Source organism: Sander vitreus, chromosome 10 (assembly GCF_031162955.1).
Source record: "Sander vitreus isolate 19-12246 chromosome 10, sanVit1, whole genome shotgun sequence".
Lineage (NCBI taxonomy): Eukaryota > Metazoa > Chordata > Actinopteri > Perciformes > Percidae > Sander > Sander vitreus.
The window spans coordinates 21,230,954-21,245,593 of record NC_135864.1 but is presented as its reverse complement, the minus strand read 5'-3'; the positions used below and the strand labels follow the sequence as shown (position 1 = coordinate 21,245,593).

The following is a 14,640-nucleotide window of genomic DNA, read 5'->3' as shown; positions in this document are numbered from 1 at the left end:
AATATCTATGCGAGCAGATAACAGACCTAAACCCTTGGCCCTCACTCCACTTCAAGAGCCATGCTCCGTGCTCCCTGGCCCATCACATTGAGCAAATAACAATCCCTTTCTCCGACAGGCTCTTGCAGTCCACCATTTGCTGCAATGCAGAGGCGAGAGGAGTGCAACAGGACTTGTCTTATCCTTTCAAAGATGATCACTCCTCTCACCTTCAGGAAAATGTCACTACCGTACGCAGCGAGGACAGCTGCTAAACACTGACCCTTTGAGTGTGTCTGTGTGCATTTTAAGGAGGATTCAGCAGAGTATGAAACATGTAAGGCTTATGATATTCTGTAATTGGATTTCCAAGAAAGCTGGTGACAAAGTCCCTCACACACCACTAATCCTCCCAATCAGTACTGCGGACCAAAAGCGTGTCGTTCTTTACAGATGAATATGGAGGAAGGGAAGGAAAGAGAATGGAGCATGAAGCGAGGAGGAACATGGGGATCGCAGATGAATAGGGGTGTGTATTGCCGCAACGACTTCATGAGGACGGACAGCCAGTAAAGGCGTGTCAACGCGTCCCAACACACACGGTCTAATCAGCATCTCCGTGCTGGGAGTGAGATGAGTTAGAGGAGGCAGGGAGCCTGGGAAGGCTGCAAAAAAGGAGGGAGGCATGAGAGAGAGTTCAACATATCGGACCAACACAGCAAACATTCAAACTGTTGCTGTAAGAAGTGCACTGCCTTCACATCAAATTAGGACACAAGGAAAAAATTCTCAGCCATATCAAAGAGATTAAAGGAATAGTTTAAGAAGATGCCTTTAAATGATTCGACTTGACTACAGCAGAGCTGGGCTCTGTGGTGATATTTCAGGTATAGAGCGCGGCACCCGACTGACTTGTTTTGAATCTAGAAGCAGGGACAAACCTGTCAGCTGAAAACCTCTCTGGTTCCTGTTCTTATTTGGATGATTGAGAAAAAAACAAGCAGAGTAAACTTTGTGGATGTCTGGCAGCCACATATATTTTTCAATCACTGTCAAGACGCTGGATTACACTGGACCCTATCAATTCTATCTAATCTTCAGTCTTGCTTGCTAAACTAGTTTCTGTTTGTCATTTTCTCTTTTCCTAATCTGCAAGACAGGGCACAAGGAATCTAGAAATGTCTATATTCCAGTTATAGTGCAAACCGTCTGAGTTTAATGCTTACTGACTGGTTGTTTCTGTCCTTTAGGGAGAATTCTGATCTGTGTGTCTCGTGTACGGCTTATATGCACAAGCAAAGCCAAGAATGTGTCGCACATGGGCACCAAGAGGGGATGACTATCTGCCACTCTCACGAGGTCCACTTCCTGCGCATGTAAACTAAGCCTTTGCCCCCGGTGTCGCTAATAAAATTACATGTCACATTTCATATTCTATGCTGATGAAACAAACCAAGCCGAGCCATTGACGGATTTGCATTGTGAAGCTTGATTTAAGGGCGTTGTTTTATAACAGCACCTCTCCAGGACCAGTCTTTCCCAGCTCTTTCTCCACAGAATAATAGAATAAGTCATTGAGGACGGGAGATGGGACCAGTTGTTTAACCTTGAAGACATCACCTAAATAATTATCTCTCCTTCTCAGCCTCAATCCAGGTCTGGTTTAGTATGGAGAATCCAGCATCACCTTTCATCTTATTAGTGCCCTTGCTGAGATTGTGCTCAGTCCCTGAACGATAATGCTGGAGGTAGTACATAGAGAGCGCGCGAGAGAGAGAGAGAGAGAGAGAGAGAGAGAGAGAGAGAGAGAGAGAGAGAGAGAGAGAGAGAGAGAGAGAGAGAGAGAGAGATGGAAAACAGAGCGCTATGACAGTGAGTGAGCTATAATCCTATATATGCCAAGGCCCTGGCATATACACCCTTGAATATGCCTTACTCACTCTACTTTTCTAAAGCAAATTTCCCCACAAAAACCAATAAAGATTCTCCGCAAGGGGCTTCACTTTAGAGCCATTTCATATAGTCACTTGGAGAGAGAAGAGCAATGGGCTTTTCTCATATTAGATGAAAAGATGGATTCTCAGTGGACCTTTCATTGTCTGGATATGTACTGGGAACTAACACCACAAAAAATAAATTCAGTCTAATTTGGTGCCTGTTGGATATCTTGTCTGATATGGTCACTGTGCTGCAATGTCGTCAAGTCAGAATGAGTCCCAGGTTTAACCTAATCAATTACATGACAGCATGACAGGCTGATCAAATACAAATACCACAAAGTAAATTACCTACAAAGTTAGAGTGATAAAGTTGCCATAAATAATGATTTTCCATTTAAGGGTCACACTATAATCATATCAATGTGTTCATTACTTAGGATAATCCACAGGCCTCACTTTAACTTTCTTAACTGAAACTTCTTTCAGCCAAAAAAAAAAGTCTCAATAAATATGGTTAAGAGGAAACTATGGCTTATCACAATTTAGGTTGTATTTTTCGTAACTCTGGGCCGTTGGTTCTATTGGATATGACAACATTAAACTCACTAAAGTACGGTGGCCGACAGGGGCAAACGCCCTGCAACTTAAGAAAACACACGCAAATAGACAAAACACTAGCAAATTAAGAAAACAACTTCATTAATTTGACAACACATGTGCAGCATTCAGCAAACGCACTGCAAATACACACAAACCCAGAAAACAAATGCAACAAAAAAAACGCAGCATCTTCCGTTGTGTAATCTAGATGCTGCGTTTTTTTGTTGCATTTGTTTTCTGGGTTTGTGTGCTTTTCTTTTTGCATTGTTTCATATTTGCAGCGCGTTTATGTATTTGGTTGTGTTGTGTGTATTTGCAGCGCGTTTGCTGAATGCTGCACATGTGTTGTCAAATTAATGAAGTTGTTTTCTTAATTTGCTTGTGTTTTGTCTATTTGCGTGTGTTTTCTTAAGTTGCAGGGCGTTTGCACCTGTCGGCCACTGTACTAAGAGGTAACAAGCTGACAGTTAGCTTGCAGATTAGCTACAACTTTCTTTGGAGTTAAAACCGAAAGTGCCCCCGTAATGACACTAATATTCCATTATTACACAGAAAAACCTGAGTGTGTAAGTACAGTGAGATACAGTTGAACCAGGAAGTTAGGCTGTAAAGTGCGGTGGATCTTTACAACAAACAATTTGGATTGTACTTTTACCGTTCAACTTCATTCCCTCTTCCAAATGAAATTGACTAATCCCATTTTCTTTTAAACCTATATGACTGTCTGAATGCTTGTGTTTCAATCCATTTACTTCCATCGTATTGGAGTGGAGGTAGGTGGAGGCTCGATACCACTAGTGGTAAGTGAGGGGGTACACTGACTGACTTTAAGATTGTGTCATACAAGTTTTTAAGATTGTATCTGCATTTTGTGCTTATCCCATCCTTTGGTGGATTGTGAAAATAACATGGCTGCTGCACAATTTCTACACCTAAATATTTAAATATTTCATTACAGCTTACAATTTACAGCTCAGGGATGGGACTTGGTACACCAGCAGCAGCAGCAGCAGCAGCACGGCAATGGGCAGGAGGAAAAATACATTGCACAAAGAAAGCAAGAGAACTGGTGAGACTTCTCTGCACTCCTTTGCATACTTAAGAGAGGTATGTTAGTCAGTCTCACTTCCTATTTTCGCTTCCACCGTTCACACATAATCTGCGTTCCTTAATGGTTAGTTCATTTCAAACTGGACATCATGCTAGTTTTGTCCACTGTCCACTTCACAAGCCATTTTGGGTCTGCTATTGAATGTGTACAGATCATCTACAAAGGTCTATACTGTATAGATACATATTCTGGACATTGAGCTTGCTTTAGCTCACTGTATGAGACAGGTTGGTGGAAAGATGAAGGAAGAGCTACTGAGCTAAGCACTTACAATCCAGTTCACATCACACACAGGCACACACAAACACAGCGGTTGGTCACTTCATCTCTCCATCTCCAGCACTGTGCCCAGGGGCATCGGACTGGGGGAGAAAAGGGGACTGAGTACCCAGGGCCCTCATGTGCATAGGGGCCCAAGAAGATGCTAGAATGAATAGCTGCGGATGGGGGGAGGGGCCCATAGAAAATGCCTTTCTACAGGGCCCAGAATTTTGTGCTACGCCCCTGACTGTGCCTCTCTCCTCCACTATTCCCATCTATTATGAACATAGCTAAGCCACTGAACCCTCCCAAGTCCTTTTTCATCATGTTCTAGCACTGTCAGGGCTGCAAAGGGCACCGGCATCTGAGAGGAGCTTCCCATTGAGGCCTTTGGAATGGATTCACTCCAAACTGCCTTTTCATTCTGCAGCTGCGATGGATTAGCTCTGTCATGGGTCCAGATGAGGTTTGCCTTCCTGATCTGCACGCCATGCCACCGAGATAAAGAATTGCAGGAAAAATAAAATTAAGGGACCGGAATCGCTCTGGCGGCAATCCAATGGCCAATGATAGAACACTTCAATATTTCATCACACGGTCATGCATGGACACACAAACACAGACAGTGGCCTGGGAGCAAACGCCCACAGGTTTTATGTAGCCATGTGTGAAATGGCAAGAGCCACACAACAGCACACTCCCAGAATTAACCATTGGAGGGAGAAACAGAGGAGGGTTATGGTTGAGCGAGCACATCATGTTCACTTAATTCTCACTCATGGGGATTGTGAGCACTAAAGAGAGGAGAACCTGCGGTAAGACGCGTGTAAAGTAAGATCACACTGCCGTATCACAACTAAATCTTTGTTATCATTCACGCCTATTAATACATCTTCTAAATCTAAGTTGGAAAAACTGACGAAGAGCAATGGCGACCAACTCCTTGATGACCGAGCAGCAGATCAGTCGACAGTGACGTAGTTGGCAACAACCAAATAAATCCACGCATGTAACTCATCGCCATTTGATTCTCATCCTGCTCTTCACTGCGTTCATGCAGATTTGATTAAACTTGTGCATTTAATGTGAATCAGTGAACAATCAGAAATACGTTGGCGCTTGTTATGGTGACAACACAGTTAAAGTGATTTGAGTGGCTTGGGTTTGCTCCTCAGGCCTGCTGCAAGATATTTCTGCCTCGGTGTCATCAGCAGTTTATTCCAACAAGTCAACAGATCGTGCTCTGACATTGCATGGGTCTTCAATCTGCAACTGCAATCACAGTTGCAGTAATTGTCTATAAATCCCCTGTTTCCAGACGTGTTGGTCTGCATTATGTCTTTCATTGCATAAGATGTGTTTCACATTAACCACACAGGCTATTCATGGCACGGCATGTCTTATTTGCATCTATGTGTCACTGCAAGGAATATGCTAATATCTTCCTTTTCTTCCTCCTCTTCTTCAGCTTGTATGCTAGAGTGCCCATACACTAGTTTCACAAGGTTATGATGCTCCAGTGGCCCCGCAACTGTCACAAGCAATCAGTTATGATGGAACCCTTGTTTCGGTAGAGACATGCAGCTTTGGCAGGGCTCTGCTAGCGCCTGCCTCTTTTGAAATAGGCCAGAAACGTGCGGATCAATCTGCTCAGTCGGCAGACGGAGAGCTGGAAGCTGGAAGCCCCGTTGCACTGTGATCCAATATTTACTAGTTGGGAGAGTACATTGTGACACTCCCTGTTGATGTTTTGTATTCATCACCACACCGCCCTGATATCCTGACATTTTTTTTTGTCTTTAGCACAGAAATCAAGCTCCGTCACACACACAGAGGGGAACCTCACAAAATAAACATAGTCTGGTACATAGGTGCCAGTTAATGCTTTTCTTTGTGGGCCCTTCAGAAATAATAAAAGGCTTAAAAGTGTTTTCTTTCATAAGCTGTCTGACCTTGGATAGGACAATGCAGTCAGCAGCTCTTGTTGAGGAGAACTTAGGAGTACTCTCTTTCTTTTGCACCCAGTGAAGCCAGGCCAATGGAGAAATTTCTGATGAGGCACGATGCGGATGTGCTATTCCAGCTCAAGCAGGGGATTACTGATTCAGTGATTACGGGTATTGTAGGTGAGCCAAGTGAATGGCCAATAGCTAGCTGAGTGTGACTGCAATGGCTGTGGGAACATAGCTGTAATGGGCTTTGTGGGAGAGATTAAAAATACATGTAAAAGAGAAGGGGGGCGGGGGGTTAAAGTAAAAAATGCTGACTGCAATGTGAGAGATCTTCACAGGAGATAAGTTTTAAAAAATGCTCGTACTTTCTTCTCTTTACCTACACCATCCCTGCCTTTAAACTGAATGGTGAATGAAAAATAATCTCTGCCACAAATGACATATTCCACTCTCCTTGTGAGGTTTTGCTCATTGAGGAAAACAAAATGGAAAGCAGCCCATGGAGCTGACATATCCCTGATGCACCGGAGATGAATAGTTCACAATGGCAGCTTGCCCCCTGTTCATTTGACTTAAAATGCACAACATATGCAGGCTTTTTCTTATCATGAACCCTTTTTTCTCACACAGAGCATTGCAGCGAATGTGTCTAATGCACCACAGAGTGTTGGTGTGTCTCCTCTTGTCCCTCATAGTCTTTATCGTTTGCTTTTTATATGGTCAGCTCTTCATGTTCATCACAATGCAGCGGTGATATCATCTTCAATAAGGGAAGATAGACTTCGCCTGTCATTGTTGACTTATAGTTCAGAGACCACCCTATTATTTGAACAGTGGTGAACAGATGTGTGGAGCAGAGATGGGCTGTCATGTTGCATCATGTCTGGTGACGAAAAGGAGGCTTGATCTACGCCTTGCATTAGTTGGTTTTCCATTAAGCTCACATATGCGTCAGTAGTGCACAAATTATAGATTATATATTTTAGATATTATATTAGATATTATAGATTCTTGGTTGGTTGGTTAATAGTAACATCAAGGATTTAATTGCTCAGCTGTGGCGTAAATTGTTTTCATACTTGTGGAAATGTTATTGTCAACAAAATCTATTTAAATGGTAAGGCTTTAAAAGCAATCATGTAACGTCACTGATACAGGTAAATAATTTCTGGCAATATTAGAACTACTGTAGTATGCATTATATAAAAAGCATCAGTTATCATGTTAATACAACACATACAGTAATTCTATGTTGGCTGTTTGCTTGAAATGACTGCGGGCTGTAGGGTGATGATATCTTCAGGGTGCCATGACGGTCCATTCATAATCATTTTACCTTAATCCCTCTTCTTGCGTGCAATGTATCACAAATGCCAATGGTAATTGAGCAGATAGATAAAGGAAATTAATAAAAGATCCAAAGACAACAACATCCCCACAATAAGTCTGAACACACCACAAAAGTATGTTAACTGTCAGGCTGAGAAAAATCTTTAAAAGTGCCAATGTAAATCTGTGATGTGAGTTACTGATCTTCCAAATCAGAAAATCTGTCCCTACACTCGATTTGTTTGTGTTTTTTTTAGATTTTCCATAGCTGCTAAAGTGGCCAAATGCCCAGTGTCTGTGAAAGATATATGGACATTTGAAGCCACCACAGCAGCAATGGGAGGAAAGCTGTTGTTTTATCAAACAACATCTGCCAGCATCATTGATTCCAAGACAAATAATACTCCGACAGCAACACCTCCTCAGGTTGGGTTTAAGAGGATCTTCTGATATTCTGATTAAAAATTCATTGTGTGGAATCTGCCTCGGAGTGTGTTCTTGTGTTTTCTAGTCTGAATCTCATTACAGCTTCAGCTGTGTGCCTGACTTTAGAATACATAAATACAAATACAGCAGAGGGCATCTCATGGTCAGAAAATTAGGTCAAAATAATGTTCCATTTGAATGTTTGGCCTTTGGAATTTGTCCAGCCTTTTATGTGTTTGCTGAATGAAAAAAGCTTTAACCTCATCTGGCCATAACTAACAGTACCAGTGATTGTAGTCAAACCAGCAAGACTTCAAGAAAGTGATGAAAAAAAAAATGTAGTGTTAGTATTTCATCAGTACTAAATGTTAGCAAGACATGCAGGGTTTTGCTGTAATGTAGTAGCAATCACTGTAGCACTTGTAGTAACAAGTAATATTAGTTTTATGGAAATGTGGACTATTTAGTCATAATGTTCCTGAAATAATAATGACAATAACTCTGTTAGACATTTTTAAGCTTGAGTCAGATCAAAACATGTGACTCTATCTGACAGAAACTCCACCCTTTCTCTGCCTCATCCTTTTTTTTTTATCTGAGCTACGCTGTCAGTCACTCCCTTCTGCTGACATCCCACTCTTCTCTTAGAGGCCTTGCCATTCCCAAAGCATCTAACCTCACCCGTGGCTGTTACTGTACCACTTATCAGACTGAGGCCCCAGATCCAGCCAGCTCGACAGCCCTCTGAGACCGCCTGGCCTGCTGGCCTCTAAAATCACACCATCACGTTACTCTATGGTGGCTCGTGTTTCTCTCAGAGGATTTTGCACAGTCATGGTGCCTATCAAATACGCTTGTTTTTTCCTCACATTTCACATAAATCTGAGCCTGCATACATTTCAAAAATGGTATCTACTAAAACTGTGTTTGCACAAAGAGACACGTGGTATTATCTTTTACCGTGACCTTTACTTTGGATGAATGATGAAGTGTGTCACGGGAGCTTTGGTACAAAACACTGAAATTTAGTCAGTAAGAAATGTGAAGAGGGAGGATGGGCTGTGTCTATCTAAGCATGTGTCTACGCTTACAGTGTATATGTGCGTGGCTCTGTGCATATGTGCGCACGCATGCACATGCCTGTGCGTCCATAAACAAACCTCCATCTGTGCTTCTTACACAGCTGGACTGTGATGGCATGTCCCGGCACAACCCCCATAGCCTGGAGAACTCTCACTCACAGACACAGACAGACACACACACACACACACACACACACACACACACACACACACACACACACACACACACACACACACACACACACTTACGCACACACATACTCTCTATATAAGCAACATCTAAAACATCCTTTAATCAAATTCCTTTTCCTCTTGCTTTCTCTTACTGCGGCCTACGTCTCTATCCTCCCACCACTCAGTTTTACCCAGCTTCCCCTGCCATGTTTCCCTGGTCACACCTTTCAAGCTGAGTTACAGCCTGCAAGGACAAGAAGTGTGGCACTACTGCAATCACCTGAGGAGCTCCTCTCGACCATAGCCTGTATCTGTCAGGCCATGCTCTGCAAAAACTCGCTGCCTGCCTGTCGCTTTGTTTACCATCCATTCACACACCACCACCACCAACAACAACAGCCCCAAAAGCTATGCAAAACATTACATGTGAAGATTTGGTAAGGGCCCTTTCGTCTGTGCTTCACAACATATGCCATTTGCCACATGTGCTCTGTCATTGCGTGGGCCGCCGGTGTAAAGAGACTGTTGGTGTTTCTGGGCAACATGTGCAGCGCTAGCACTCTCTGGGTGGGCGTAAAGGTCCGTGAAGAAGATGTTTCTAAGAATGCGTTGGGTCTAGACAAAAAAGTAAGCTTGTGCACTATGTTATTGAGGGGTTATGATAATCCTAATAAATGATGTTGATATCTCACATCCGAACACAAGCATCTGCTGGAGTTTGCTTCCTGACCGTTTAATGAAATGCCAAGAGTCTTGATGGGCTCCACACACCTTGTGATGCTGATATTGTTCACACATTATCACCGTTGATCATCAGTTTGCAGAAGGTAGCAACAAGGCAGCAAAATATGCCTACCAGCACCTCTGAAGCTCGCAAATTAACATGTATGTTATCTCTTTAATCCATACAAAAACTGGAAGTGTAAAAATGCCCTTATTCCAGTCTTTATGCTAAGACTAAGCAAAGCTAAACTAACCTGATGCTGGCTGTAGCTTCATATACCATACAGACAAGAGAGTGGTATCAATCATCTCATCTAACTCGTCAAACTATTCCTTTAACCTCATCTTCTCTCTATTCACGATAAGATTCATCACACCTTACAGTCCCTCTTCTTTTTTCTCTCTTGTCCCTCCTCTTTCTTGCCTTGGGAAAAGACTGACGTAAATCCCAACGACTCTAGTTTTATCTTTTTTATTCTCCACACTCTTGGAGCAAAGCAGATTTGCCTACAGTAGCTGATGCTAATACTATGGCTGAACTGTGCAGCCAAAGAAGCATCTGCTACTGCCAGGGTTTAAGGACCTGGAGGATTCGATAAAAGAGGGGTAGGCACATGTAAAGAGGCTGGCAAAGGGGACACAGACCATTAGCTTAATGACAGAATGAGGAATGAGGAATAGGGAGATGAGATTCAAAAGCCAAGCATTGCAAAATGTTCCTTTAACAGGAATCAAGGCGAGTAATCTAATAAATAGCATGGCGAGGAGAAGGGGGGGGGGGCTTGATGTTTTCTTCGCCTCAGGTAAAGGAAGAAGAAGAAGGGTACACAGGAGAGAAAGGATGGTGGTGTCATTAAGTTGGCTAGCCGTGACCGTCAGGAACATTAATGTTGTCTAGTCTGCTTTCTTCAAACTGATACCCTTTGCTTTCAACTACTCCCGTGTTCTCTGTGAGCACACCTGACTCCTGGTTTCCATAGCTATTATGGACCCCGCACTGGTAATTACACATTTCACAATTTCTGATGTCACTTCAAAGCAACAACAATCTTGTCACCAAAGCACACACCATGCCTCTGCAGTACAAAGCCAAGCCTTGAGGATTACTGAAGCCACACATTATTTTGCTGCTGGCCACTAATTCAATTAATAGCATATGGTTTGAAACAGACTTGAAAGAAATCGTTCTGACACGAGCCTGTGCCTTCATCACACCTAGGGATTTACACATTTTGTTTCCGAAAAGCAAAATAAACTCCAGCAAGTTTAATTTGTATTACTGTGTGCACATCCTCTTTTTCCGCTGCCTCTATTATATTACTTTTTAAAGAATGTACAGCAAATGAGGGGGAGTGATCTACATGATGAGTCAGAGTAAAGGGCTTTGGCAGTATCCGTCCCAGAGTAAAGAGAGAATGCACACAAAAGCAGAACATCAGCTTCAAGAAAAAGAGGAGACCGAACAAGACGAAACAAATTCTGTCATTTCAACCACTCTGCAAGGCCTTAGGAAGCCAGAACTCATCTCGATCAAAGCAATGAAGCTTGCCGCCCCAAACCCGCATAAACGCTACTTTGGAATCTTAGTTCAGATTGCCCGATCATAAAATAGATGTGTGCTACTGCTGACAAAGGTCTGAATCACCCACACGGGGCTACTGATGACAAAGTAAATTTGAATGTCCACTAAATAATTGTGACAGCTTGCAAAACAAACAACAGTGCTGACAAATCTGAAACTCAGAACACAGGAGGTCTTCACTCACCAAGGCCTGGAAGTCAGCAGATAAGTGATATCTAATAACTGTCATCTCTATTTTGTTAACTGCATCGGTAGAGACAATCTGCTTATGGACTGTTGTGAGCTCAGCTCAACCATGAGTGGTCTGCGAGCTCAGCTTGACAAGAGTCTCAGGGCACTACCTTGAAAAAAGTTTCAGATCATACATAACACAAATCAGATTGGAAAGAAAACAGGGGGGGGGGAAGTTTGTTGATTATTTTACAAGTACGTAGAGGGCTTTTTAGTGTGTTAAGTATAAAACTCCTTCCTGTTTAATGTAACAGGCTAATCATTCAGCACTAAAGAGAAATTTCAAGCAGAGCAGATTATTAATACGCACATCAAAGCAAGAGAGATGCTCTCACCAAACATTATAATGACATTTGACAATCGCTCTCCTATTTTTGCATCACTGCTTACACATTTCCTTTAAGCATTGGTTTCTTTGCATCATTAAAAGCTCATAGTTTTCTTGTATTTGAAGTTGAAGGCAGTCCTGAGACTGTGCTCTTGATGGAGATGCTAAGACGTGGCAGCAAGAAACAAGAAACGGGGCCACGGCTCCCACAGGAACCCCTTCCTCTCACTAAAGCTCTTTCTGCCCCTGAATTTAATTAGATTTTGATATCAAGCTTTTTTCTCCTATGCTTCCCTTCCTCTTCAACATGCGTGAAATTGCACGGCACTATCTATTATTTATTCACTGTCATTTGCTTATTGTTTCTTATGGATGCCTTGGTTCGGGCACTTGCAGCTCTGCTGCGTGTGATATGACGCTCTGCTTTATCTCCCTCACTGCTCAGACCCACCTCCCCTGCAGGTCTGAGCCCAAGTCATTTGCTGGCGTTGGATGGGGAGCTATGGATTTTTTCCCCCTTTCACCCAATGACAGCACGGTGAGGTGCTATGAGGGCTGGGTGCTAATGAGCTGGCTCTGCAATGCTGGGGGAGATGCTCTGTAACACAGGGGTAGTCAGAGGACGGTGCAGGGGGAGACGCTCTGGAGAGTCAGAGGGGCCATTATATGACCGTGCCAGACATGGAGTTAGAGGGACTCAACCACGCCAGTCAGAACATCCGCTTGTCTCCAAAGTCAGCCATACAGCCAAACTGAACTCATCATTTAGAATGACATCACCAAATGGCATTCTCGACTCAATTTCTTCCCCTTTTGTCCATTTCAAGAAACTGCATCCAGTGGGGGTGTAGGGGAAAAAAAGGTAATTTGTTGGATCAGCCACTGCACCAGTTGCACCGTGGGATGGACCATAACCATAACCACATATCAGCACCCATGGAGAGGGAAAAAAACAAATGGTGTATATACTATACACTATATATATATTTTATATATATATATATATATATATATATATATATCTATATATATATATATATATATATAGATCAATTTCTTCTTAAATATTGAATCATTTTTGTGATGAAAAATACATTTATAAAACACAAGTTAAAAAAATACACATCCTATTCTGAGTCCTTGACACAGGGTCTGTGTTATTGGCTGCATTCCCGAGGCCAGCATGTATACAACATGTTGCCAAAGATACTTATTTTATGTGGAATTCCTGTATTTATGAAATATCACCTCTGTAAAACTCAAGACAGACACACAGCTACTGCCCGTAAAATGTTACTGTCAAAATGAATACTCATTTCTATAAGAAAAGAAAGAAAGAAAGAAAGAAAATGATGCATTTTGTGATAAAAGACAAGAAAATGATGTAGGATAAATATGGGAAGAACACTGTGTGCATTAGACAAATCTGTATTTGTAAATTCCCATTGAGATTTTATGACCCAGAGTGAAGTGAGATGGACTTGACTGCTTCCCCTGGATTGAGATGTGGCCTCTATATAAGCTCCATACTGGATGATTTGGACATAAATAATTCTGCTCGCTGTGCTGTGGACAGAAGTGGGGGAGAATCTGGACATGACTGAAATAGAAGCACACTTACACGCATGGGTGACTGAAAAGCTGTTGGACGACTCGAGGTTGTCGACATTGTAGTTGAGGTGGAAAGGCTTTTCAGTGGTGTTTTGGTTGGTGTTGTAGAGTTGGACAGCGAACCTGAACGCGCTGTGCTCCTGCACCGTGGAACGCATGAACAGCCCCCCTTAAAGAGAGGTAAAGCAAGATCAGACAATCGCATCTGTGGCTTTTTTAGTCTAGTGTCAGTGGTGGACCATTTCACTCAGTGAGGAAGAAGGTAAAGTGTTACCAGGAAGAACTCTATAGGCTACGTCCGACTGCAATAGGAAGGATTGGTTGATTGGCTGATTGGTATTTGAAAGAATATCATGCATGTTTGACCAGTCTGTAACTCTTCAGATCGTGCGGGGGAACTGACGTCTCCCGTCCTACTCCTTATCAAACACTTAGATTTTTTTCGCCAATGATTACACTGACTCAGACAACACTAGATGAAGCTTTGATCTACAGTTTAACACAATCAGCTGCTTTAAGATCGCAGCATACATAAAATCAAGTTAGCCTCTGTCATTGCGCAGAGCTCCGCGCTCCTTGCACATCTCTACGGTATAAGAAATTGCAATCTTTGTCCATACAAACTACAATCTGCAGCCTTAATACAGCAAAAACACTTACCGATATTGATCTGATTGGGAAAGCCTGCGAATGATCTGTCAAAGAGCCACAGTAGAAACAAAACCACGCGTTGTGCCATTTTCTCCGACCTATCTGTTCAACTCCTTAAAAGGGTCTGTCTATGCAAATTCATATGTTCTGGATGGAAGCCGGCCGCGATGGAAATCCAGTGGATAGATGATGGTCGCTCACAGTGCACCAATTAGGTTCATTGAGGTGCAGCCCAGCTGCAGAGTATTTTTTTTGCAACTAAGAGAGGAAGAGAGAGCGAGAGGGAGAGAGCGAAAGAGAGGGAGAGGGAGAGGGAGAGGAGGGGTGGGCTGGCGGGGGGCTGGGGAGGGGTGGTTGAAGGAGCTGATGTGAACTCCGATTGGACCCGTCGCGGCGGGCCAATGTTGGTCAAACTTGATCTGACGCTAAATTAAAACGCCTCAGCCCGTTAGATTACGACGGCGAATACGCGCTGCACTTGTTAATGTTGTTAATATTAGCCTTCTGTTGGTCGAATCAATAGAAACACTGCAATCTCAGGTGGCCAATGATTCCGAATTGCTTGCCCACGTCCAGCTGCTGCATATATCTCGAGAAACCACGGAGAGGCGAACATGGAGAGCTGCGGTTATTTCCAACAGTGGGGAAGTTTGCTTGTTT

The 14,640-nt window shown here is 42.9% G+C and overlaps 1 protein-coding gene across 1 annotated transcript in view; it reads right to left on the bottom strand.

The window, feature by feature from the left end:
• gria3b (glutamate receptor, ionotropic, AMPA 3b) overlaps positions 1-14,225 on the bottom strand; it is an 85,198-nt gene extending 70,973 nt beyond the window's left edge. Inside the window, exons 1-2 of the mRNA XM_078260883.1 lie at positions 13,990-14,225; positions 13,340-13,498 (exon numbers count right to left, since the gene is read on the bottom strand). Coding sequence (XP_078117009.1) covers positions 13,340-13,498; positions 13,990-14,068 — 238 coding nt within the window. The 5' untranslated portion in view covers positions 14,069-14,225. The remainder of the gene's footprint in view (positions 1-13,339; positions 13,499-13,989) is intronic.
• Between the last annotated feature and the right edge of the window lie 415 nt (positions 14,226-14,640).